Genomic DNA, 27,501 nt, shown 5'->3' on the forward strand with positions numbered 1-27,501 from the left:
CGCTACTATTTAAATCATCACCTAAAAATAATTTGTTGTATACTCTAACTTCTTTGGGAAAGCCTTTAGAAACTTATAAAACATTACTACAAAACCAATCTAAAAATTGTTATAGTGGAAAAAGCCACTAATTAAATAAAGTTTACTAGCCTCTTGTGCACTTGATGGAAAATACAGTAAGTTCATGCAAATGTAAAAATAAAACTGAAAAACATCCTTTATTTCTGGATTTTTGGTCGCATGTCAAAACCAAATTAACCTCCGTATAACCCAGAAGAAAAACAGCTACCAAGAATAGTGAAGGTCATCGAGAAACAATAAGAATATACTGTAACAAATTTTTCAAGTGATATGTTTTTCCTACAAACGTGAGTCCTTTAATTAGAGATTTTGTTTCAGCACGAGCTTGAATAGGTCGTTAAAACGGGATAATGAGCGGTTATACAAGTGGTGAGGGTGTGGGGCAAGGAGCCCCACCCCTTTTCAGATGGAGATTGCTCAATTTTGACCTTTCTGCCCTGGACTGAGAGGAGTGGTTGAGGAGGGAAATTAGATTAAAAGACTCCGGTTTGTATGGCTTCAAAAAATACAAATTACTTTTTTAAAAATTTATTTGTACCTACGTGTCTTAACCCTCGGCATTTAATTTGGCGTCAATGACCTTTGCTGTCAGGATGCCAGAAAACTCAAAATCAATCAATCGTCCTTTCATTACGTAGACTCTGCTTGATGGACTGAAAGTCCCCATTTACCAAAATAGAGCGGCAGCCAGGTGGAGTTTGGTTAAACAAACGAGGTATCAATGTGGGGTAAAGGATCATGCAGAAAATGATTGAGCATATGAAGAAGTGGACATTTACTGGGGATTACCTGGTGCATTAAGGGCCAAGGGAACCCCCCAAAAGAGAAAAAAATCTCAGCTTGATCAAATGTAGATACATACCACACACAATGAATTTCAGGGTACCTAACACATCACACTGATTAAGAAATGGTCCAAGCCAGACAAAATATCTGCTGCAGTATGCCTGCCAGAAACAATAGGTATAAAAAATAGACTAGACCAAAAAGTTTATATACTTCTGTGCACCTCAAGAGTTCAGAATGGCTAATGCCAAACAAATTAGATTACCTATTTGCTTTTGTGCTTCATATTACAAAGAAAACCTTTGTGAATAAAATTCATACAGTTGTTAATTGTCAACAAAATATAACCAAACATCACAAATTTTAAGTAATTTGTATTTTTCCTAACGGTACTTACCTCTAACTACTTTCTTAGGACTATCTGGTATCTCCTCCCAACCGACCAGAGTTTTGTGTAGTTTACCCTATTCCCGTTTTCTATGAGGGGCAACCTCAGGTGGTGTGATACGCACCCTGAGGCGACCCCGGGTCAGAGAGCATGCTTGCTCAGGTCTCGATCCCCAGTAAGTTCTTGATAGCTTAGGTTTCTATGAAGTCCAGCAAGGCACTCGGGGAAGGATGGGTGGGCCATTACTTTCTATGAAGTCCAGCAAGGCACTCGGGGAAGGATGGGTGGGCCATTACCCGAAAGTAGTTCGAGGTAAGTACTGTTAGGAAAAATACAAATTACTTAAAATTTGTGATTTGTTCCAACACAGAGTACTTACCTCGAACTACTTTCTTAGGAGACTTATACCTTAGGAGGTGGGAGTGTCCTTCATGACCTAGAGACTATGAGAAGAATATAAGAGGAACCTAGATAGGAGACTAGTTTCTGCTGACCCCAAGGAAAACACGAGAGAATAGGGAAAACTACGAAAAACCCATCTTATTGTCTAAGTAACTCGCCTCTGCAAGAAATCCTAGGAGACATGTCCTTCCAACGATAGTGTATCCCATGGCAGTTTCAGGGGACTACTGGAGTCATTTTGGCAAGGGAGCAGAGGAAGGAAAAACAAGGGGGGTTAAGGAGGAACCTGTCTCTCTTGGACTTACTACCCGCGGTTGTCACTGGGGCTACACCTTTAAACCGTTTGGAGTGCACGTAAATGACAGGGCCTATCGAGAACCTGTCTAAGGACTTCCTCGAGTAGTCCTTCAAGTAGTGAGCTGTGAAGATCGACTGGCTAGACCAAGTACCTGCCCTCAGGATCTGGCCCACTGCCATATTTTTCTCAAATGCCAATGAAGTACTTAGACCCCTAATGTCATGGGGTCTGGGCTTTCCTGGAAGGGGGACCCCTGCACTACTGTAGGCCCTGACGATCACCTGCCGTAGCCAGAAGGAGATAGTATTCTTGGAGACTGACTTCCTCACTAGTCCCGAGGAGACGAACAGACTCTTGATTTCGGGTCGAAGTCTGGCTGTCCTCTCTTAAGTATTTTCATACTGCCCTGACAGGGCACAGCAGCAAGTCCCTCGAGTTGTCCAATCGAGGAATTGCCGGCACTGAGAACCCTTCAAACTTGGGATCCCAAATGGCTGGATTCTGAGTCTTTGCCATGAAGGATGGAACGAACCTGAAGGTAGCCTCACGCCAACCCTTTGAGTGTGATACCTCGTACGACAGTCCGTGCAACTCCCCTACCCGTTTTGCTGATGCCAGAGCTAACAGAAAAACTGTCTTGAGGGTGAGTTCCTTGTCCAAGATGTCCTTTAGGGGTTCGAAGGGAGGTTCTGACAGCATCTTCAGGACTCTGGCTACGTCCCATAGGGGCACCCTACTGGCTTGAGGCGGGCACGATTGTTCGAAGCTCCTGATGAGCATCGAGATATGTCTGGAGGCACCAAGGTCGATGCCCTTCAAGAGGAAGACTTGACCCAGAGCAGCCCGGACTCCTCTGAAGACTGGGATGGACATGTTTACCTCGTCCCTGAGATAGACTAGGAAGTCCGCTATCTCTGGAACGGAGGTCCTCCATGGTTTGATGTTCCTCCAGACGCATCACTTAGTGAATGTGGCCCACTTTGCCTGGTATACTGCAGCTGATGAATGCCTCAGATACCCTGACATCCTTGCTGCCGTTCTCGAAGAATATCCTTCCTTCCTCAGGAGATGCTCGATAACCTCCAAGCGTGAAGGCGGAGGGACCGAGGGTTCTCGTGGAACCTTTGAAAATGGGGCTGCCGGAGAAGGTCTGGCCTGTCCGGAAGGGGCCAAGGTGGAAGGCGCGCCACTTCCTTTAGATCCGTGAACCACTCACTCTCCGGCCACCAGGCCGCTACCAAAGTCATCCACAGGTTGTCCGCTCGCCTCACCCTGTTGAGGACCTGTCTGAGTATCCCGAAGGGAGAGAAGGCGTAAATGTTGAGGTTGTCCCAAGGGTGCTGGAAGGCGTCCTCGAACGCCGCTTCTGGATCTGGCACAGGAGAACAAAACACGGGGAGCTGTGCATTCAGTCTCGTTACGAGGAGGTCCACCACTGGTGATCCCTATTTTTGATTGAGGGTCTTGGCCACTTCCGGATGCAAGGACCACTCGGATCCTACTACTTGACCCATTCTGCTGAGGCCGTCGGCCAGAACGTTTCTCTTCCCTGGAATGAACCTTGCTGAGATTTTGATCTGTTCCCCTTCGGCCCATTCCAGCAGTCCCAACGTGAGGACGCACAACTCCTTCGTTTTGAGTCCTCCTTGTTTATTTATGTAGGCCACACCACCGTGGCGTTGTCGCACATCAGTGCCACTGTGTTTCCCCGGAGCTGATGGACGAACTCTAGGCACGCTCTTCGCACTGCCATCATCTCTAGTACGTTTATGTGCTGGTTGTTCTCTTCGTCCGTCCAACTTCCTCTTGCTGTCCTGCCGAGGAGATGGGCACCCCACCCCTCCTTAGATGCGTCCGTGAAGAGAAGCATCTCCGGAGGGTCGGCTGCGAAGGGCATTCACTTGAGGGTGTTCGATCTGGCAATCCACCACTCTAGGACCTCCTTCGTCTCTGGGAACACCGGGACCACCTTGTGGGGGGAGTCTCTCTGGTTCCAAGTCTCCTTCAGGTTCCATTGGACTCCCCTGAGTTTGAGTCTCCCCTGGGGGACTAGCTTCTCCAACGACATGAGGTGGCCTATCAGTCTTTGCCCGTCCTTGGCTCTCCTGGGCTGGTCCGACAGGAAGGGCCGGAGGATCTGGTTCAAGTTGTCCAGTCTCTCCGCGGAAGGGAAAGCTCTCGCCAACCGGGAGTGCAGGACCATTCCGAGGTAGGTCATCCTGGTGGAGGGTATCAGTTAGGACTTCTCTAGGTTGATGATGATACCCAGGACGTTGCAGAACCGCAAGAGCTTCACGCCTTGTTCCCTCAGTACTTTCCCTGAGGCTGAAAGCAACAACCAGTCGTCCAGGTACCGAATCAGGCGGATGCTCTGTTTGTGTGCCCAGGCTGAGACTGTTGTGAAGACCCTCGTGAAGACCTGAGGGGCTGTGGACAGACCGAAGCAGAGGGTCTTGAACTGCAACGCTTGGGCACCCCATTTTACCCTTAGGTACTTCCTGCTGGAGGGGTGAACAGGGATTTGGAAGTACGCGTCCTTGAGGTCTATGGTCATCATGAAGTCCCCCTCCCTCAAGGCCGCTAGGACCGACTTCGGGGTGTCCATCTTGAAGTCGGTCTTGCACACGAACTTGTTGAGGGCTGAGAGGTCTATGACTGGTCTCCAGCCCCCTGTCGCTTTCTCCACCAGGAAGAGTCTGCTGTAGAACCCGCCCAGGTTCTTGACTGGTTCTATCGCCCCTTTCACCAGCATCGCAGAGACCTCCTCTTGTAGGGCCGTCCTTCTCAAGGGGTCTTTGGGTGCCAACCACTCTGCCTGTTGATCTAGCATTAGAGGTGGGGTGGTCCGCCAGGAAGGGTAACCTGTACCCTTCTTTCAGGACTGCTACGGTCCATGGATCTGCTCCGTGGTCTCTCCATGCTTGCCAAGAATGTTTGAGGCATCCCCCCACCTGAGGCTTCGGCAGGAGTAGGGGGGTCTCTCTCCCTATCTCCTTCTAGAGGCGCGGCCTGAACGACCTCTTCTGGCTGCTGCGTAGGAAGGTCTGAAGGATGATTGCGTTGCAGACGTTCCTCTACAGGAGGGCTGAGAAGACTGAGGCCAGGCCGTAGTAGGGGCGTCTCTCCTGGGTTGACTAAGTAAGGGGCGAGGAGGATGGGAGGCGTTGGAGGGCGCCCTCCTATGGGTAGGTCTTCTCGCTGGAGGGGGTCTGGAGTCTCCCGTATCCTTCAGCTTCCTGACCCTCTCTACCATCTCTTCCACTGCCTTCAGGGGGAAAACTGAGTCATCCCACAGGGGTAGGCTCCTTAGGGACCTCGCTTCTCTGTCGGGGAGCCCCCTTACGAGCTTGTTGAGCACCGTATCCCTTTTTCGCAGAACCCAATTGGCGGCCTGCGCGATTGATTGATAGGAGAAAAACTTTAAGGGCTTTACCTCCCGAGCTAATCAGTTCCTTCAGTAAGGCCTGGTTCTCCGGGATAGTGAGGTCGTAGGAGGACTGGAAACCTACCAGCGTGGAGGCCCACCAATCCAGCCAGAAGGAGACGTTCACCAGGTCCTTGGCTATCTCCTCCATCATGGCAGCTTCTGAAGGGGAGAAACAGATCGGGGCAGTAGTAGCCCTCTCTTCAGCTGCTCCTTGCCCCAGGATGGCGATTGCAGGTTCCACAGTACAGGGACCCGCACGATGCCCTTCAGGAAGGTAAAACCTGCTTTGGGATTTTAGGCCTTGAAGAAGCTTGGAGGAACTCTGGGTCTTGGGGGCTTCTTCATGGTTGGCCACGATCTTGTACCCGTGGGCCCTACCCAGCCTATCATCCCTAGCCAAAGGCAGGGCTAGCGAGGGTCTCTGCTGCACCAGGGCATCCACCAGCCTGCTGAGGCTCGAGAGCCAGACTTCGTCAAAGGAGGGCTCGGGTTCGTCCAGCCTGTGATGCCTGCGAATGAGTCCTATCACCCTCCTGTAGGCCGAAACTTCTGCTGCTGAACCTTCCCCGTTGTCGTCCATTTCCTCCGTAGGATATTCCGCTGCCTGTGACGGAGGTCCTCCGACGGAGGTCGCCGCGCGGGGGGGAGGAAACATCTTGGACTGGTCCAACTTCGGCGGCTCAGGGCATAGGACGGGCATCGCCCTCGGGACGGAGGCCTCCATCCTGGACCTATCCCTGCTTACGGAGGTCCAGGTAGATGCGGGCTTGCTCGTCGAAGGGAGTTGCTTGTCTCGTTCCTGCCGACTCGACGTTGACTTGGAGGTCGGGACGCGGCTGCCAGACCAAAGGGGCGACTCTCTCCGCTGGGCGGATGGAGTCGGAACCTTCGCAGACTTATGCCTGTCCGGTGGGACCTGAATAGACAACTCCCTCCGTCGTTCGTATCTGCCGCTGGATACGTACCTTCCTGGTGAGCAAACCCTTGGGAGCCAGTTTGAGGGGCCTAGAACTGCTGACAATCTCTATCAATTTGCTACGAGGGATGACTACCCATTCTTCCCCCGGGGAGTCACTTCTCCTAAACTTCCTCCTGGGGGATCTAGAGCGCCTACCCCTGTAGCGGGATCTGGAGCAGGAGTGAGACCGAGAATGTCTCCTGCGGGACCTCTCACGACGTCTCCTATGGTCCCTCGGGGCTCTGTCTTCTGAGGAGCAAGAGTAGGCTTCGACAGAGGAGCCCTACGACTTACATGTTCTCGCCGGCGGGTCCGACTCGTGCTGCGTTGTAGCTGGGTCCACGTGTCGCTCGATGGAAGAGGAGGGCTGCAGGAAGACGGACAGAAACGTAGCTGAAGGCGCTGGAGGGGAGCGTGGGAGTTCCTCGATGGGGGACCAGGTTTCAAAACCTTCCTCCATCCTTAACGGAGACCTGAAAGGCGTCTTCGGCGGCGCCCACGTGAGGGAGTCCGACGGCGGTGAGTCTTCCTTCTCGGCGGAACCCTCGGCTGCGGAAGCACCTGAAAAACACGGCCACGAGGCGGAAGAAGAGGTAGGCACAGTTTTTCCCCACTTATGATCATCTGATGAGAAGGGCCCTGCTTGCACCAGGGTTCCGCCCCCCGAACACACTCCATTCCCTCCCTCAGGCCCCTCACTTGCCTGGAATGATGCCACAACGCCACTATCCCGTAAATCAGACTCCTGGGGAAGGGCCACAGGCCTCTTCCCCGCAACCAACTTACCTCGTCCCCTACTCTGGGTAGGGGAAGGCGGCAGCGAGGCTCTGTCTGACGCAACGCGCGGCAGAGAAGAGACGTTCGACTTCTTAGGTGATCTCTTCGACGCCTTCTTCTTTTTGGTGCCGTAACGCACCGACTGCACCTCGTTCCAGGACTGGCACTCCGGACACGTGGCTGTAGGAGAACACACTGCCCCTACACGAAGACCACAAGGAGTGCGGGTCAACTTCAGGTTTCGACAGGAAAGCACCACACGATTTACCGGCCATAGGCCCAGGACAACGGCGGGGATGCTCCATTACGCACTAGTAAAGCACCGCGAGACACAGGAACACGAGGGAAAGGATAAGGGGGAACACAAAGGTACCACGTGGGAACCGCGTGAGACACAAAGGGGTCGGGTACACAAAGGGTCGCACTGGATAAGGAGAGCGTCGAGATGTTATCGCGACGCAACCAGAGAACTTACTGGGGATCGAGACCTGAACAAGCATGCTCTCTGATCCGGGGTCGCCTCAGGGCGCGTATCACACCACCTGAGGTTGCCCCTCATAGAAAATGGGAGTAGGGTAAACTACACAAAACTGGTCGGTTGGGAGGAGATCCCAGATACTCCTAAGAAAGTAGTTCGAGGTAAGTACTCGGTGTTGGAACAACTATTATTTACAATAATAATAATGAATATAGTACTATATTGACTGCAAATTAACAGGATAAATCCTTAATAGTTTTAGCCTTATATCAGTTTTTTCATAATTTTAATATCACTCTTTATAGGAATATTAGCATTGACCTACATTAGTTTATCTACATTTTCTAGTGAGAGATTTTAATTAAACAAACCTCAAATTCTTTATTTCCTTTACTTTGTCATAACTGCTGTTTTGCCATAGCTATGGCCTTGAAAAAATTATTTCATAAAGGTCTATTATCTTATTTGACATACGGTAGCTTATCTGCAATTCAGTTGCTAGATTGTTCTTTTCATAACGTTTCAATGTAGTCTGCATGGTCAAACAAGAAGAGCCTCCTGCCTCCAAGTGGAATGTTGAACACTAGGAGTTCCCAACACACCAACAAATACTAAAAACCCAGCCAATGCAGATCTGAGTCCTCCTGACACCCTGCAGTGTACTTCCCTGGAACCGATCCAGGGACGTATGAACAGGTGCGGCACCAGCAGTAGGAACCTCCCGAGGAGACAGCAGTGGCAAAACACTTCCCAGAGTTTTCCTGGGTGTAGCCGAGCTGACCTTGACTAACGCTTCGCTAGCTTCTTTCCTTTCAGGACATACACCTGCCACTGCACTAGAGATCACAACCTGCACTCGGGACACAGGGATGACTGCAAACAATCATGCTATCCCCTACAAGAAGTACAGGAGGGAGGACCAAAAGCTGGCTTAGGCCTAAATCACTTGCAATGTCTTCCCTTCCCCCCAGGAAAACATGAACTTCTTGCTTTCACTCCATCACAAATGATAATTCACTTCCAGCAAAGAAAAAGAAATTATAAAGTTTTTTCCCGGCACTGTCTGCACATCTGTATACGACAGCAATCAAAAACATGAGAGGAATTTCCAACTGGAAACGAGGGGACCGCACCATCGCCAGTCGTATAACCGGTAGTTATCCAATTTTAACGACTGTTTCCAGTTATGCTGAAACGATATCCCTAATTAAAGAACGAAGAGGTTTGTATGACGCGTAGGAACATCCAACGTTCTGGAAACAGTGATCTAATTTTTATTAAATAATCATGAAAATGTTTCTATAATTAAACAAATAAAATACTTGATAAAAAATAAAACTCCGCAGAATTTCTTAATAGCCAAGAAGAACCCCCAGACTTTATTAAAACACAAAGTTTTGAAGAACATTTGTTCAAGGTGTACTGTTACAGAAAATTTTCAACATTCATTCTCCAAGTACGTACAATACAGGTAGAAGGTTGGCCTGGGCACCAACCGCCCGTTGAGATAATACCGCTAGAGAGTTATGGGGACCTTTGACTGGTCAGACAGTACTACATAGGACCCTTCTCTCTGGTTACGGTTCTTTCCCTTTGCTTACACAGACACCGAATAGTCTGGCCTATTCTTTACAGATTCTCCTCTGTTCTCATACACCTGACAACACTGAGATTGCCACACAATTCTTCTTCACCCAAGGGGTTAACTACTGCACTGTAATTGTTCAGTGGCTGTAAGGGTAGAAAAGACTCTTCAGCTATCGTAAGCAGCTCTTTTAGGAGAAGGACACTCCAAAATCAAACCATTGTTCTCTAGTCTTGGGTAGTGCCATAACCTCTGTACCATGGTCTTCCACTGTCTTGGGTTAGAGTTCTCTTGCTTGAGGGTACACTCGGGCACACTTCTATCTAGTTTCTCTTCCTCTTGTTTTGTTTAAGTTTTTATAGTTTTTATAGGAAATATTTATTCTAATGTTGTTACTATACTTAAAATATTTTATTTTTTCTTATTTCCTTTCCTCACCGGGGTATTTTCCCTGTTGGGGCCCCTGGGCTTATAGCATCCTGCTTTTCCAATTAGGGTTGTAGCTTAGCATTTAATGATAATCATGATAATAATTTACTCATGCGAGACCAATACTTTCATGATTCTATGCCATGTCATTTTAGTCCAACGGAAAATAGTGCATTTACCTGTGGATCATTCCCTGATAGAGCCCATTATTCAAATAAAATTTCTTTATAGCCAGTGACTAAATATCAATTTATATATTTACCTGGTTGCCAGGCTATGGTTTGCAGTTGCTACAAAATAGTTACTTTATAATTTAGTGAAGCTGTTTCACTGGACATTTCTCAAATGACTGAATCTTATAATATTGAAGTCATGAATCAGCCACAATTTCTATTCCGTAAATTTCAAGGTGACTAAACACTTACTAAAGATTTAAGCACCAATTATAGTAAAATGGCAATAATACTACCATTTCTTTTTGCTCATTAATCTATGAATGTTGTGATATTCATTAACGCCAAGTGTTGTTTTAAGAATGTCCTCGGAATCTTAAAAAGATCACTAATTAATAACAGTCCATTGTTACCAATGACAGTATTTATAAAACAAATACTGTACTTGACATTATAAACCTTGATTTATTATCTCAAACTTTTATCAAAATAATTGCTGTATCAATAACAATATTCCAAGTAAGATAATATTTTTAAATGAGCTTAAAAGAATGTATATCGAACCTTTTCCATAGATTCTAGAGAATGTAAGTTCTCATCCAAATCAATAAGGAACGATAGGGTGAGGCTAAACGTGAGGAAATACTTTACTAACGTATATATTAGCGAGAGTAGCCTAGCTCTGGTAGGATCCCCGCCCAAGGTTGGTACCGCCGGGGTTCCCGCCGCATACAAAAAGTAAAGTTACATAATAGGAAGAGGAATAATATATATGTATGAAAAATCTTCACTTGTATAATTTGCCTAACTAGCTAATATTATAGCTTAATACCGGGAATTGTCGCCCTACTGACTAAATAAAATGCAATAGTAACGGGCGACTGCAGTCGTAAAATGGCTGCCTCCAGTTCTTGGCAACGCTCAACCAAACACTTAAATTATTGGAATTTAACTGTGAGAACGGAGCCTAAAATTATAAACGGGAAAGAATTAATACTCAACTTTCCAGAAGATGAAGATGCTGGAGATTGAATGATGATTATTCCGAAAACTTGCAACAAAACACCAAGATAACGTGGGAGAACACCTAGCTTATAGCGCTACAAGTAAAGGAATGGCAGCTGGTAGTAGTACGGATAGGAGGTCCACCGGGTACCTAGAACGGCACCCCCTTCTTTCGCCACTCTTCCCCCTTACATCAAAGAGTTAAATCTATTTGGGGTGAAGATTGCTATGTGTCGTATCTAAAAACTATGTCCCCTGATATTATGCGATATCCTTAATTGGATACTCGCGCCAGGAGTTTGAATCCTAGAGACCTTCGGTTTATTTCTCTGGGAGTATCACTGTAGCAAATATCCCTTAGAAGGCTACCTAAAGGTACCCTTCCATCAGGACGATATGGCCCGAGCCCAAAAATAAATGTATATATATATATACATATATATATATTCAAATAAGCCATTTATTTTTTATATATAAATGTCTGGATTCTCTTAACGACCTCGGGATCAGAGCCCAAGGCAAAATCACACATAAAACAAGAACTTGTGACCGGCCAGAAGTCGAACCCTGGTCCGGAAAACTTGTATAAACAGTGACTTAACCACTTGGCCACGAAGAAAGATAAAAGTCAATGACAATTCTTCTGTACTTATACCTGTCGAGTTCAGGTTTTTTGTACTTAGAATTGAAATCAACCCATCTTCACCATCATAGCTAACTGGCAGTTTGTTACTTGGCATTCGATTAATGATAAATTTTGCACATTTAAACGTGTTTTTCATATTGAAATAAGCCATTTATTTTTGATACATTAATGTCTGGATTCTCTTAACAACCTCGGGATCAGAGCCCCAGGCGAAATCACACAAAGACAAGAGCTTGTGACCGGCCGGGAGTTGAACCGTGGTCCGGCAAACTTGTATAGACAGTGACTTAACCATTTGGCCACGAAGTGTTTGTGCTCTATATGTTCCCAAGTTCATCAGTTGTTTGTCTGTCAGACAGACGGTAGCCTCTCCCTTTTACAATGTATAAGTGAATCTTTCAGATGGTAAGGTCCAGGTCAAATCAATCTGACAGTTGGTGGGGTAAAATGTCTATGTTTTGTTTCTGAGGTTTCACCAGCATAAAAATCCTTCAAACTCAACAAGGAACCTTCATCCTATAGTTGATACTGGGTTCTTCTTGTCAAATATCTCAAAAAGAATAACATAGTATATCAAAGAGTTTCCATGTTTCCCCTTCAAAAGCTTAAAGGCCACTCATGAATGCCAGAGGCAAGGGACTGTGATATTGTCCTAGCAATCAGGACAATGCCCTAAAGACTGAACAATATACATATAATCAGCGCCCAAGCCCCCTCTCCACCCAACCTAGGACCAAGGAGGGCCAGGCAATGGCTGCTGATGACTCAACAAGTACATCTACAGGCCACGGCAAGCCCCCATCCTAGTTCTTAAGAATGATGAGGTTGCAGCAAGCAAAAGAACTAACGAGTTTGAGCAGGACTCAAAATTGTCTGGCGATCACCAGGCAAGGACATTATCAATAGTCATGGTCAGTTGACAGTAAAAATTTACAGAAACTAAGTCGATGAACATTGACAAAAACTGTCCATTTCTCTTCAACCTAAAAGTACAAGATGGTGGTGGTAAGGAGACTAATCGTTGAAATAAAACAATGAGAAAGTAAGGAAGAGTAAAACTTTGTAGTTAACAAACAAGACCAAAGTTGCAAAAGATAATTTGTTGACTTATACCAATCCCTCTGTTCCCTTCTTACTCCATAGGCAAAACCATGAGACTTTTTGCTTGTTTATGGAACAAACCAGATTACGTGAATTTTAGAGGAACCAATCCTTTCTCTTAACAGTATGAAGTCAGAGAGGAAGACAGAGTGCCTTCAGCATTCTATGCCCTTCATCTATTAGTAATTGAGTATTGCACCAGAACAGTGGTAATCAACATATTTTTTTTACTTCACTTTTCATCCTATTTACACATTACTTTTACCTATCATCCTTATTTTGAACATACAGGCTTGCATCTTAAAAGAGTTCTTGAGGCTCTCATTCTATATATGTAAAATGATTAGACAGGAAATATCAAAATGAAGCTCACATGGTTTCACAAACTTGATACAAATTAAACAAGACCTGAAATGAGATTTTTAGATAAACTGCCTACTGAGCATCTTCCATTATTGTGTCTGCAATTGTGTGATATTAAATTATTAAAGAGCATCTCAAAGAATTATATCCTAATTGCAGTGCACTCTTTTAAACCCACAAATATATTAGATTGACTCATTACCTTGGATTATATTCCTCTACTCGTCCACGTAGAATGTTTTGCCCTAAATACTGTCCTAGCTGGGTTAAACACTGGCTTGCAGCTGAAGATGTCAAAGCATTCTCACATTCCTGGAATATAAGCCCAAATCATTTCATGACAAGACAAAGATTCAGTCTTAATAACATTTACAAAATATCTGAACCATACCACCTACTTTAAAAAGTCTTTACATGTATCTTAACTAGTTACAATATTCTGTAAACAAACTAAATACAATAAAAATGTTGAAAACTGAAAATATTTTAATTTGCAGTACTGCATTCAAGTCAAATATAGTACAAGGATTATTGCTAATATGTACCTTAAAAGATCAAACCTGCATCACATGGAAAAAATCCAACAAATCAGGTCTTATAACCACCTAGGACCTACTGTGTTTTACTGGTCAATAATAACCAATTTATATAATTCAATAACTAATGCTAAATATTCATATTCTAGGTGTCTACTAATGTGTATATGCAACACTCCAAATGAGTGGAAAGTAAATGGGCACAAAGTTTAGTTGCGTTAAGTTGGAGAGATAGATAGGAAGGGGCCAAAGGAAAGTATTTAATGGTCACATGACCTTAAAGGCACTATTTTTTAAAGAATGTGCTGTCTCTTCAATGACAAGACTATTAAGCATATCAAATGAACTTATAAGGAAGAGTTACTACATTCACAATCAAGCTGGACTTAGCTACACTACTTTAATAATAATTTTATCCCTTGATAAAAGTTTAACTACTGAAGAGTAATGACTACATTAGGATCATATTCTTTTACTAATTTACTTACTGACCAAATCTACATAAATCTAAAACGTAAATTACTGACCAGAGCGTAGAAAATTGAATCAAGAAAGAGATAAAGGTGGCTCTTGAAAACTCTTTTGCTTAGCCCCTTAGCTAAGTGAGGCAAGGTCTTGCACAGGGTTTCAAGCAATGTTACATGTGCTGTGTAATGCTTGTGCCTGACAGCTTCTGCCATGAGACCCAAGCAGCTTATCACTTCTGGTGCAGATTCGGGCACTCCAGCCAGTTCACTTGCTAGATATACAAAACTGAAAAAACAAAAAGCCAAAATGTTTTAGGTAACGACATGTAATTCACAAACTAGAACCTTATTTTCCATCTATATGTTAATATATACGATACAGAATGATATCTCTGAAAATTAAGAGTTTGCAAACATATAAACTATAGAATTAGTTATTGTATTAAGAAAAAACTCCAATAATAATTAATCCTGACCAAACACTATGTATATTACATTTGCATCAATGATTAATTAAATAGCATGGAATATGGAATTCAGGTTGTCATAAGACCCAATCCAGTGACCAGCAGTGGCTATGGGGAACATTCAGCACCACTAGGAAAATGCTAAATTGAATTAATTTTGTAATCTTTAAAATGAACAAATATGAAATGGAAAAAAAAATATTGGTACACAGTAAATCACCCTGGGATGAGAGGTATAATGCAATGAAACAAGCATAAGTATGACAATTAACCAAACATTCTAACTTGAAATACATTTTACACAACTAATGAGCTCATGAGTAACAATGCAATAACACTTAGGAAGTAAAAAACTAAATATTAATAAAATTTCTTATTTCTATACTCACCTGATGTTCATACTGGTTCTCTCTGGATCTTCGGTTAGATCGACATTTAGCTATAGAACCAAAAAATTTCCAGTTTTCTTACTTTTAAATATATATAGTCCTTTAGTAAAGCAATGAGACAATCTAGTGGATAACAGCAATAACAATATCTTGGCCAAGTCATACTGCCTTTGTCTTTAGTCTTGTAGTTAAAATTATTCCCTATCCTCTTAATGACTTTGTCTTCAGTCTTGTGGTCAAACCTATTCTCTATCTTTTTGTCTTGTAGTCAAACCTATTCTCTATCTTTTTGTCTTGTAGTCAAACCTATTCTCTATCTTTTGTCTTTTAGTCAAACCTATTCTCTATGTTTTTGATGCCAATAGTCAGTGAGGAAGAGGGTAGATATGTACAGTATTTGGACCCTAGAAAAGAATATAAATTAGAAATTTATTATCAAAATTCTGTTTATATCTATGAAACTCCCCTGATATTCATATTGCTGACTCACAGACTCTGATGAAGGTGGGCCGTGAGGGAAAGAGATTAATATTAAGGTCTAAAAATAAAAAATTTTAAGTAATTTTTATTTTTCCTAACATACTTACCGAGAACTACTTTCTTAGGAGTTACCTGTAATCTCCGCTCTACCGACCAGAGTTTTGTGTAGTATACCCTATACCCGTTTTCTATGGAGGGCTAACCCGGGAGTGAGAGAACGTGCCCCGAGGGTAGCCTTTGAGCTAGGTCGAGGTCCGCTTGGGTCTCGTGAGCCAGTAAGTCCCTCGGATGTTGCAAAAAGTCCCTGCAAGGGCAGAAAGGCACTCGGGGAAGGTAGGGAGGGCCATTACCCGAAAGTAGTTCTCGGTAAGTATGTTAGGAAAAATAAAAATTACTTAAAATTTTTGATTTGTTCCATCACGAATACTTACCTCGAACTACTTTCTTAGGAGACTTACACTTTAGGAGGTGGGAGTGACTTCCTGACCTTCAGACCCAGCAAGCGGACGCCAAGAAGCCTAGATATGAACTAGGTTTTAAGACATAAACAAACTGGGAAAACGGACGGTAGGGTAACTACACAAAGCTCACGTTAGTGTCTAAGTACTCACCCTTTGAAAAATTCTTCTGATGCCGAGTCCAGTAATGTAGTTGCAGAGACGTGTTCTTCAATGGTTACATAAGTATGGTTATCTCCGATAGGGATAGGAAACGGGGATTAGGGTGAAAAGGAACGAACCTGTGTCTCCTGGTTTTGCTATCCACGATTGAGCCTGGGGCTTTACCGTTAAATCACTTGGAGCGCGGAGATGACTGTCCCAATGGAGAACCCGTCTAAGGACCTTCTTGAGTAGTCCTTGAGGTAATGGGCAGTAAAGGTTGACTGGTTCGACCAGGTGCCCGCTCGAAGGATCTGGCCCACTGCCATGTTCTTTTCAAAGGCTAAGGAAGTGCTCAGACCTCTGATGTCATGGGGCTTGGGAGTGCCTGGCAAGGTCAGTCCCTCCTCCTTGTAGGCCCTGGCAATAACTTGTCTCAACCAAAAGGAAATGGTATTCTTCGATACCTGCTTCTTTGTAACACCTGTGGAGACGAAAAGGCTCTTGATGCCTGGCCGGAGATGTGCAGTCCTCTCAAGGTATTTTCTAATGGCACGGACAGGGCATAACCTCAAATCCTCAGGATTCCCAGTCCTAGGAATAGCTGGCAGAGAGAACCCCTTGAATTTAGGATCCCAGACTTCTGGGTTCTGGGTTTTCGCCACAAACGAAGGGACAAACTTGAAAGAGATCTCTTTCCACCCCTTCGAATGAGAGACGTCATAAGACAGCCCATGGATCTCACCTACCCTTTTCGCAGAGGCCAAGGCCAACAAAAAGACTGTCTTGAGAGTGAGATCCATGTCAACAATATCCTTCATTGGTTCGAAGGGAGGGCTACTTAACATATTCAGGACCCTAGCTAAGTCCCACTGAGGCACCCTAACAGTTTGCAGGGGGCAGGACTGTTCAAAACTCCTGACAAGCATAGAGATGTGTCTAGAGGAACCCAGGTCGATGCCCTTCAGAAGGAAGACTTGACCCAAGGCTGCTCGTACTCCTTTTATAGCTGGGATTGACATCCCTATCTCGTCCCTGAGATATACTAGAAAATCTGCGATGTCTGGGACCGAGGCTTTGAGGGATTTTATGCGCTTCGAAGCGCACCACTTCGTGAAAGAGGCCCACTTCGCTTGGTAGACCGCTGCCGACGACCTTCTCAGGTATCGCGACATCCTCTTAGCTGTTCCTGCCGAATATCCTTCCTTCTTCAGGAGTCGCTCGATAGTCTCCAGGCGTGAAGGCGTAGAGACTGTGGGTTGTCGTGGAACCTGAGAAAGTGCGGCTGTTGTAGAAGATCTGACCTGTCGGGGAGTGGCCACGGAGGATGGCTCGTCAGGTCTTCTAGGTCTGCGAACCACTCTCTCCGGCCACCAGGGCACTACCAAAGTCATCCTTAAATTCCGGGCACCCCTTACTCTGTCGAGTACTTGCCTGATCAACGTGAAGGGGGGAAAAGCGTACACGTCTAGGTTGTCCCACTTGTGCTGAAAGGCATCCTCCAAGGCTGCCTTTGGGTCTGGGACAGGAGAACAATACACAGGAAGTTGCGCGTTCAGCTTGGTTGCAAAGAGGTCCATCACCGGGGAACCCCAACATTGAATGATGAGCCTGGCTACTTCTGGGAGGAGGGACCATTCTGTTCCTACTATCTGACCCATCCTGCTGAGACCGTCGGCTAAAACGTTCTTTTTCCCGGGGATGAACCTTGCCAGTAACACTACCTGGTTCGCTTCTGCCCAATCTAGGATCTCTAGGGTGAGATCACACAACTCCCTTGATTTCAAGCCTCCCTGCTTCTTTATGTACGCTACCACTGTGGCGTTGTCGCACATCAACGCCACAGTGTTTCCCCTTAGTAGATCGACGAAGTGCAGGCAAGCTTTCTGGACTGCCTTCAACTCTAGGACATTGATGTGTAGGCCTTTCTCCCCGTCCATCCAGGTTCCTCTCGCCGTCCCGTTAATGAGATGGGCTCCCCATCCCTGGTTGGAGGTGTCTGTGAACACAAGCAATTCGGGAGGGTCGGTCGCGAAGGGCATCCCCTTGAGCGAGTTCGACCGGCAATGCCACCATTCCAGGGAGGGTATTGTGTTTGGTAGGACTGGGATTAATTTCTGGGGCGAGCCCAGTTGGTTCCAGAAGCTCTTCAGGTTCCATTGGACGGCTCTGAGTCTGAGTCTCCCCTGGGGAACCAGTTTCTCCAACGACACCAGATGACCTACTAGCCTTTGCCAGTCCTTCGCCCTCCTGGGTTGCCCCGACAGGAAAGGAAGAAGGATCTTCATCAGATTGCTTATCCTCTCCTCTGACGGGAAAGCTTTCACTAGTAGGGAATCCAGTGTCATCCCCAAATAGGTCATTCTGGTGGAGGGAGATAGGTTCGATTTTTCTGGGTTGATCATGATACCCAGACCCTTGCAAAACTGGAGAAGTTTTATACCCTGCTCCTTCAAAACGTCCTCCGAGGAAGAAAGAAGCAACCAGTCGTCCAGGTACCGGATGAGGCGAATGCCTCACTCGTGAGCCCACACCGAGACTGTCGTGAAGACTCTCGTGAATACCTGGGGAGCTGTCGACAAGCCGAAGCAGAGGGTCTTGAATTGCAGGATCTAGGTACCCCATTTCACCCGGAGAAACTTCCGACTTGAGGGGTGGACCGGGATTTGGAAGTATGCGTCCTTGAGGTCTATGGTCATCATGTAGTCTTTCTCCCTCAAGGACAGCAAGACTGACTTCGGAGTGTCCATTTTGAAATGTCTTTCGCACAAACTTGTTGAGAGCTGACAGGTATATCACCGGTCTCCACCCCCCTGTCACCTTTTCTACCAGGAACAGGCGGCTGTAGAAACCTGGCCCTGGGTGCAGGATTTCCTCCATGGCGCCCTTTTCCAACATCGTGGACACCTCTTCTTGAAGGGCAGCCCTCTTCAATGGGTCCTTGGGTGCCAACCACTCTGACAGGCTGGCCGGAATTAAAGGGGGGGGGGGGGTTCTGTCAAGAACGGTAACCTGTAACCCTCCTTCAGTACGGACACTGTCCAGGGCTCTGCTCCGTGAGCCTTCCATGCTTGCCAATGTAGTCTGAGGCGTCCCCCAACCTGAGGCTTGGGCAGGAGTAGGGGGGCCTCCCACTCTACCTCTTCCTGGAGGAGCGGCCTGAACGGCCTCTCCTGGAGGCAGAATAACCTGTCCTAAATGAGGTCGACGCTGCTGGAGCTCCTCTACGGGGGGGCTGAGGCGCTGAGGCCCACGAGGAAGAAGGGGCTTCTCTCCTCGTCAGGTTAGGCGGGGCCTGAGAAGTAGAGGGACCGTCTGAGGCTGACCTCTTGTAGGGGGGCCTCCTTACCGGTGGAGGCCTGGGAGTGTTCACTTCTTTTCTCTTAGCCACCTTTTCCATGATCTCCTCTAGCTCCTTCAAGGGGAACAAGGAGTCACCCACACAGGAAGGCTCCTCATGGCCCTCGCCTCTCTGTCTGGGACCTTCCGGGAAAGCTTCGCCAGAATGGTGTCCCTTTTGCGAAGAACCCAATTCGCTGATAGGGCGAGGGACTGGTAAGTGAGGAACTTCAGGGTCTTGCCCCCAGAGATGATAAGCTCCCTCAGGAGGCTTTGCTGTTCTGGGTCCGTCAGGTCATATGTGGCTTGCACACCTACCAGTGTGGAAGCCCACCAGTCCAACCAAGAGGAGACGTGAACTAGGTCTTTCGACATCTCCTCCATCATCGCAGCCTCCGACTGTGAAAAACAAATCGGGGCTGAAGAGGCTCTGTCCTCCGAGGCACCCTGTCCCAGAACGTCGAGGGCAGGCTCCACCTTGCAGGCTCCGGTCGTTGTCCCTCTGGCACATAAACCCTGCTCTGTGTCTTGAGCCCTTGGAGCAACTTCGAAGAGCTCTGCGTTTTGGGAGCTTCGGCATTGCCTGCCACAACTCTATCGATGTGAGCCCGTCCCAGGACGAGATCTCGGGCCACAGGTAGGGCCAGGGAGGTTTTCTGTTGGACGGGTGCCTGCATCAAGCGGGTAAGGCTGGACCTCCAGTAGTCCTCATCGGTTGTAACCGGCTCTTAAATTCTATGATGCCTTCGGATCAGGCCTATAACTTTCCAATAGGCCGAGTCCTCGGTCGGGGAACCTTCCCTACCGTCAGCAGAGGAGCCGGGTCACCGGGCATTCCCACCGGGCGCTTTGGTTCTGGCACAACAGGCACTCCCCTGCGGAGGTACTGGTCTTCCCCGGAGGAAACCTCCGCACCAGGTTCGGGGGTCAGAACTGGCATCGCCGTGCCGGCGAGGACTACCGTTCGTGCATTCTCTCTGGGGGACGAGAACGCGGATCCCGTGGGCTGACCCGACGGAGGGAACCGTTCCTTAAAGTCCGAGGGCCGAACCAGCTGGGCTGATTCGGCCAGGCTGCCCGTAAGGAAGCACGGTTCCCCCGCTGGGCGGGGTGAACCGGAAGCTTCGCGGCCTTACGCCTGCCTGAAGAGGCCTTCTCGCATTTCTCCCTGCGAGGGTCATATCTACGCCTGGAGGATGGCTTCCGTGGCGAGAAATCCCTGGATTGCCGGTCCGGGAACACTGTAACTCAGACTTACGGGGAATGAAGACCCAATCACCATCGGGGGACCTACTCCTCCTGTGTTTCCTCCGTGGAGAGCGGGACCGTCTCCTGCTGAACCTCGAACGGGATCTTGAGCGGGAACGCCTGCTCCTGGACCGCTCCCTCCGGCGCCGATGTCTCCTCCTGGTTTCTTCTTCTGAAGAGAATGAATCCCCACCATCCGAAGAGCCCGACGAAACTGTACCACCCGCACGACGGGCAGAAGCGGGGGCTACGGAGGGCTTCGCGACTCGCTGCGTACCCGAGGTAGAGGGTTGCAGGAAGGTTTCTGGGACCGTCGTCAGAGGAGCTGGAAAAGAGGGTTGACGCCCTACACTAGGGAACCAGGTATCCAGGCCCTCTTCCATCCGCATAGGGGACCTACCTGGCGTTTTAGGGAGCTTCAACCCGAAGGAATCACTTAATGTGGAGTCTAACTTACCCTGGGTGTCGCCACCTGCCGAAGAACCTGAAACACAGGCCCACGAAGGGGGCGAAGAAACAGGTACAACATTACTACACCATAAGGGGTCGTCGGAGGAAACGTGCCCCCCAAGCACAAGGGCAGAGTCTCCAGAACCCCCCGACATAGCACTACCAGGCTCCCCACTAGCCTGAGAAGTCCCAGCAACCCCCATTTCACACACACTAGACTCCTGGGGAAGAACCCTCAGCTCTTTCCCCGCAACGGACTTACCTCGTCCCCTACTCTGGGTAGGGGAAGGCGAGACAGAAGCCCCGTCGGACCGTCCACTGGGTGACGGTAGCGGCGAAGAGACGCTAGATTTCCTGGGCGAACGTTTCGACGACTTCTTTTTCTTCGTGCCCTATCGCACCCACTGAATCTCACTACAACCAACACACTCAAAGCACGTATCCGATGGCGAGCACATCCTGCCCCTACAGGAAGAGCAAAGGGAGTGAGGGTCCACTTCGGGCTTGGAGAGGAACGCTCAACACGACTTTCCGGCTCTAGGCCCAGGACAACGGCGGATTTGCTCCATAGCACACAACCACAAGACACAGGAACGAAGGGAATCAAAGGGATACACTTGGGAAGCACAAGGAAGGGTAGTGAACACACAAGAACACAAGGGATAAGCACAAAGCTACCATGCGGTAACCACGCAGGACACACGAGGCGGACACAAAGGGTCGAGAGAGACGAGAGCGACGTATGGTATCACGTCGCGACCAGAGAACTTACTGGCTCACGAGACCCAAGTGGACCTCGACCTAGCTCAAAGGCTACCCTCGGGGCACGTTCTCTCACTCACGGGTTAGCCCTCCATAGAAAACGGGTATAGGGTATACTACACAAAACTCTGGTCGGTAGAGAGGAGATTACAGGTAACTCCTAAGAAAGTAGTTCGAGGTAAGTATTTGTGTTGGAACAAATAATACTTAAATAATACTTATCTTATACACCAGATTCACCTCTTAGTCTAGTACCTCAATACCAAACTTTTACAACTATTATTATAACTTGATGCTCCACATAGTGTTTTCAATTACCTTTTCATTACCAATTACTTTTCATATACTTTATACTTATACCCTCCGTACCAAAATTGGGAACCAGAAACCCAAGACCAATTAATTCACATATTAGTAAACTTGAAGAAAACCAAAGCCTTTACTGAACCACATCCACCAACACAAGTATGGTATCTAATACCCAGTAATCTTGATGAGCAAACCAGGAACCTCGACATAATGATTAGCTGCTAACAACTTGAAAAGCCAATGAGCAGCCGTTAAATCCCTTTCCAAAGAAAGACTTCTGCAAAAATTCAGAGACATAACTTCATATAATGAACCCTAACCTTCAAATCTTTCATTAAATTTGGATCCGATTTGCGAGTCTCCCGGACCAAACTTACAAGGACATCGCATTTTTGGACAGAGGAAGATTTGGAACTTCTGTCCACTTTTGTCCAAATAATACTAAACAGCTCTTACTGGACAAAGAAATAAATTCTATAGTAAAGTCCTCATCTCTTTCTGGAGGCAATTTGAAAGAATTGAGGCAAACCTTTAGTTTTGATATAATATTTAGCTCTGAAATTAAGCAAAAGAGGTAAAATCCTCTCATATTCTCCCATGGAATATCTTGAAAAGACAAGTGCTTGTAGATTACCTATTTAGCCGATTCCGTCACCAGCAAGAAAAATGTTTTAACTGCGAGATCTTCAATTGAAAGATTTTTTAAAGATTCAAAACTTTTACCTTTTTAATAATATAAAGGAAATAGGAAGGAGAAAGGATTAATGAGGTACAATCATTTAAATATTTAGGAACTATGATCTCTAATAATACAGGGTACAATATTTAGAATTGGAGTTTATTGAAAGATTAAAATAGCAAATCAGACAATAGCTACGTTAAGTAAAATTTTGAAATCACATCAACTGAATTACATATAAAAATCAAAATATATATAAGTTTAGTGAGATCAGTGTTAGTGTATGGGCATGAGTCCCAGTATGTCAATGAAAAATATCCAACAGATTTTGTAGATTTGAGAACAAAGTCATCAGAAGAATATTGAGAGTGAAATGGCAGGATAGGATTAGAAATGAAACTATAAGAGATTACTCTAGGGCCCTATTAGTTCACCAAATTTTTAAACTGGGCTCCACAAAGCACTAGAAGAGTTGGAATGCCCAGGCCTACATGGCCGAGGACTGTGAAGCGTGAAGTACAAGATGATGAACGGAGAAGTTTTGATTTAAAAGCTCAAGACAGAGAACACTGTTGAAAAAAAAAAACTTATGTAGGTCTCAATATTAAAGGCTCTAAACATCCCTAATTTCCCAAAACTAACCCGAGAAGCTTGAGTACAGACTTACATATGAATCTCTTTCCTTTTATCATAAAAACTGAAAAAAAAAATTAACAATACAGTGAACCCTCGTTTATCGCGGTAGATAGGTTCCAGACGCGGGCGCGATAGGTGAAAATCCGCGAAGTAGTGACATCATATATACCTATTTATTTAACATGTATATTCGGACTTTTGAAACCTTCCCTTGTACGTAGTACTGTTAACAAACCACCCTTTAATGTACAGAACACTTAATGCATGTACTACAGCACCCTAAACTAAAACAGGCACAAATATTAAAGGCGATTTTATATCATGCGTTTCCTAAACACCTAAAAAGCACGATAAAAAATGGCAACCAATGTTTTGTTTACGTTCATCTCTGATCATAATGAAGAAACAAACTCATTTAGTGTACACATATATGTATAGGTTAGTTTTTGCATCGATTATATTGATTAGAGAGAGAGAGAGAGAGAGAGAGAGAGAGAGAGAGAGAGAGAGAGAGAGAGAGAGAGAGAGAGAGAGATTGTTTTACGTACGTAAATGTAAATTTAAAAAAAAAAAAAATATGATAGGTTACAACATGTAGACTTTTAAAACCTTCCCTTTAACTTAATGCATACAGTACGTACAGTACTAAACTATAAAACAGGCACAAATACAGTTTTAGAATGTACAGTAAGAATATTAAAGTAAAAAATAAAGATTGTTACTGTACTCACCACGAAAGAAGTGGAAGAAAAACTTGAATGATGATGGCGATGAATTTGCTGCACAGTAGAAATGATGATGATGAAGCTGATGATGTGTTCTACTGTGCAGCCAGGTAGTATTTTACGTCTCTTCAGATGGAGGTGTCTTTTCCTGGGACACCTCTTCAACTTCTTCCTGGGAAACTTCTTCAATTTCTTCCGAAGGCGTACTAGCAGGAGGAACTGGCTCTTTTTTGTGAGGCTGGAAGAACATTGTGATCGGAAGTTGTTGCCGCTGCTTCTTTTTTCGATCCAAGAGCATTTTGTAGGGAGTCATGTCTTCATCGATCTTGTTGCAGAATTGCATCGAGCGAACCATATCCTCGTCCCACTCTTGCAACATTTCTTTCAACTCCTTCGCATGGTTGCAGGCCTTGGCAAGCCGTTCTAATGTTAAGCCCGTTTCTTCAACAATTTCTTGGGTCTCTTCCTGGGTTTCACTCTCTTCTTCGCTTGCCGATTTCGTCAGGTCTTCGAGGTCTGCGTCAGTTAGGGGCTGGGAATGGTAGTCCAACAACTCGTCGACGTCTTCAGTCGTCATGTCGCTAAACCCGTCACCTCCAATTATGGCAGCCAACTGCACAGATTTGCGTATTGCAGAGTGTTGGATTTCCGACGGAGTAAATCCCTTGTCGTCGTAAACAATATCGGGCCACAACTTCTTCCAGCTCGCATTCACGGTTGCAGGTTTCATCTCCTGAAGTGCCTTCTGAATATTCTGCAGGCACGTGGCTATGGTGTACTGCCGCCAGTACGCCTTCAAGTTAAAATCTTCATCCTCATCATCTTGGGCAGCATCCACACACGCAACGAGGTCCGCCAAGGTGTTCTTCGTGTAGAGGGCCTTGAACGCCCTGATAACCCCCTGGTCCATCGGTTGAATTAATGACGTGGTGTTGGGTGGCAGGAACTCAACCTGAATGCCCTCATGCGACAGGTCAGTTGCGTGTCAACCAGCGTTATCCATAAGGAGAAGGATCTTGAATGGCAAGCCCTTCTCTATGAGATATTTGCTGACTTGCGGGATAAAACACTGATGGAACCAGTTGGAGGTCAGCATCTTCGTAATCCATGCTTTTTGATTATGCATCCAGTACACGGGAAGGAGATTCTTATTTTTATTTTTCAAAGCGCGAGGATTTTTCGACTTATAAATAAGCCCCGCCTTTAGCAAAAATCCGGCAGCATTGCCACACATCATGAGGGTAACGCGATCCTTGAATGCTTTAAAGCCAGAGGCTTTGGCTTCCTCTTTGAACAGGAAAGTTTGCGACGGCATTCTCTTCCAAAACAAGCCGGTCTCATCCATATTAAAGACTTGTTCCGGCTTGTATCCACCTTCGGCGATAATATTCTTGAACGTCTGGTTCACGTAAGTTTCAGCAGCGGCAGTGTCAGCGGAAGCAGACTCCCCATGCAGGGAAACGCTTTTCAGGGCGAAGCGTTTCTGAAACTTCGCGAACCATCCTTTGCTGGCGGAAAAACGTTTCTGAGGCTGGGAATCAGTGGATGTCCCTGGTTGAGGATCATCTGCATCATCATCATCTTCAGCATGGTTGCCGTCGTCGTCTTTAGGTTCCTTTGCAGCAAAATTCTCATATAAACTCAAAGCCTTTCTTTGGATGGTGTTCGTATCCAACGCTATGTTCTTCTTCCGGCAGTCGGCAATCCACACAGCTAAAGCCCCTTCCATGCGTACGATCGTTTTATTACGCGTTGTAACGACTCGCTTCGCTGATCTGCTAAAGGTGATTGCAGCCGTCTTTCTAATGTTCGCCTCGTCCTTCTTGATATAGCGAACAGTAGATTCGTTGATGCCAAAATGGCGGCCAGCGGCCGCGTAACTTCTACCATCTTTTAACATGTCGAGAAGTGTAACCTTCTCAGCTATCGTCATCATCCTTCGGTGGCGTTTAGGCTCACTACCAGCCTAAAGAGAAGCAGAACGCTTGGGAGCCATTACAGTAGGATTTAACAAAAAGTTCAACTTAAAAAAGTCGCACACAGCACAGATTCACAAACTTAAGAACGTCTACTCAGCGATACGCGGTAAGAGAAAGTGGACGATCCAGCCCCGCGAGAACCTAGATGCTGCGGGTAGGAGATGATGGCAAAACACCAATCACAGGCTAGATAACAAAACTTGAGTTCTGATTCGTCATCTATCAGCGCTTGAACCAATCACAACCCGTCTTACAGTACTATGATGCGTAGGTTACCAACTCATAGAAGATGCCCCTCGCATACCGAACGTACGTAGATTAATAATACCGTAATAATAATAAATAATGATAATAATACAGTACAGTACTGTAATAATAATAATAATGATAATAATAACAATAATAATTTTATTAACAACAACAACAATAATAATAATAATAACAATAATAATAATACAGCTTTACGTACGCTATTTTACGCTTTTGTTGTAGGATGTGTGTCTCTCTCTCTCTCTCTCTCTCTCTCTCTCTCTCTCTCTCTCTCTCTCTCTCTCTCTCTCGTTCGCTTATTCGAAATGTGATTTTTGCAACAAAGAATATTATTGGATGCAGTACTACGTACGTATACATACAAAAGATTCATGGAAAAGAAGCACATCCATTACATTTGTAGTACTGTACGTACAGTAGTAGTCAACAGCAGCCTTACTGTACACCATTCTAATACGTATTGTATGACTGCATCTGATTTGCGTTTCATGTTCGATTTAATTTTACTACGTACAGTACTGTATACAGTACATTATCGTATGATCACATTCTCTTTTCGTGTTTTATTTCTTTCTGTGCTGAATTATATATCATATGTAATGCAATGAACAATCAGTAAGAGCAGATATTACTAATTACAGTATTAATGGAATTACAGGTAACAAAATATCGTATTTGGTTGTCTTCAGATTTCGCGGTATTTTAGAATTTTCCGGAAAATCCGCGATATGTATATATATATGGGTTATGGAAAAACCCCGCGAAGTGGTGAATCCGCGATTGTCGAACCGCGAAGTAGCGAGGGTATTATCCAAACTTCTGTAGTGGTAGTCATTGATATAGTTCTATGTTTGCACCAATCAAAATAAACATTCAATTGTCTTTGATACAGATTACAGTCAAACGTCTCGATACGAAAGAATCGGCTTATGAAATTTTCACTTTGCGAAAGGAGATGAAGAATTTTACGACTCAGATTATGAAAAATGTTTTGGAAATTAAGGAGGGTCTAGATGGCTACTTTAAAATGGTGGCTCTCATAGAAAAAAGATACCTTGAGTCATTTCAGGAAAATTTTAAGAAGCAGGCAGAAACATGGAGTTTTTATGATTAAACAAAGTTTTATGAATACTTACCTGGCAGTTATATATATATAGCTGATATCTCTAAATAGGCAGAATTTTTCAAAACGAGGCAACCGCCTTGTGGTGGTTGGGAGGTAAGAGGTAACACCCGTCACAGGGTGGTCCAAGGAATCATTCCCGTGTC

General features: G+C 45.6%; 1 protein-coding gene across 1 annotated transcript in view; it reads right to left on the reverse strand.

Annotated features, from left to right (window-relative positions):
* LOC137623859 (uncharacterized) overlaps positions 1-27,501 on the reverse strand; it is a 166,246-nt gene that overhangs the window by 614 nt on the left and 138,131 nt on the right. The window contains exons 13-14 of the mRNA XM_068354670.1: positions 13,961-14,186; positions 13,100-13,209 (exon numbers count right to left, since the gene is read on the reverse strand). Of these exons, the coding sequence (XP_068210771.1) occupies positions 13,100-13,209; positions 13,961-14,186 (336 nt within the window). The remainder of the gene's footprint in view (positions 1-13,099; positions 13,210-13,960; positions 14,187-27,501) is intronic.

Source organism: Palaemon carinicauda, chromosome 30, assembly GCF_036898095.1.
Source record: "Palaemon carinicauda isolate YSFRI2023 chromosome 30, ASM3689809v2, whole genome shotgun sequence".
Lineage (NCBI taxonomy): Eukaryota > Metazoa > Arthropoda > Malacostraca > Decapoda > Palaemonidae > Palaemon > Palaemon carinicauda.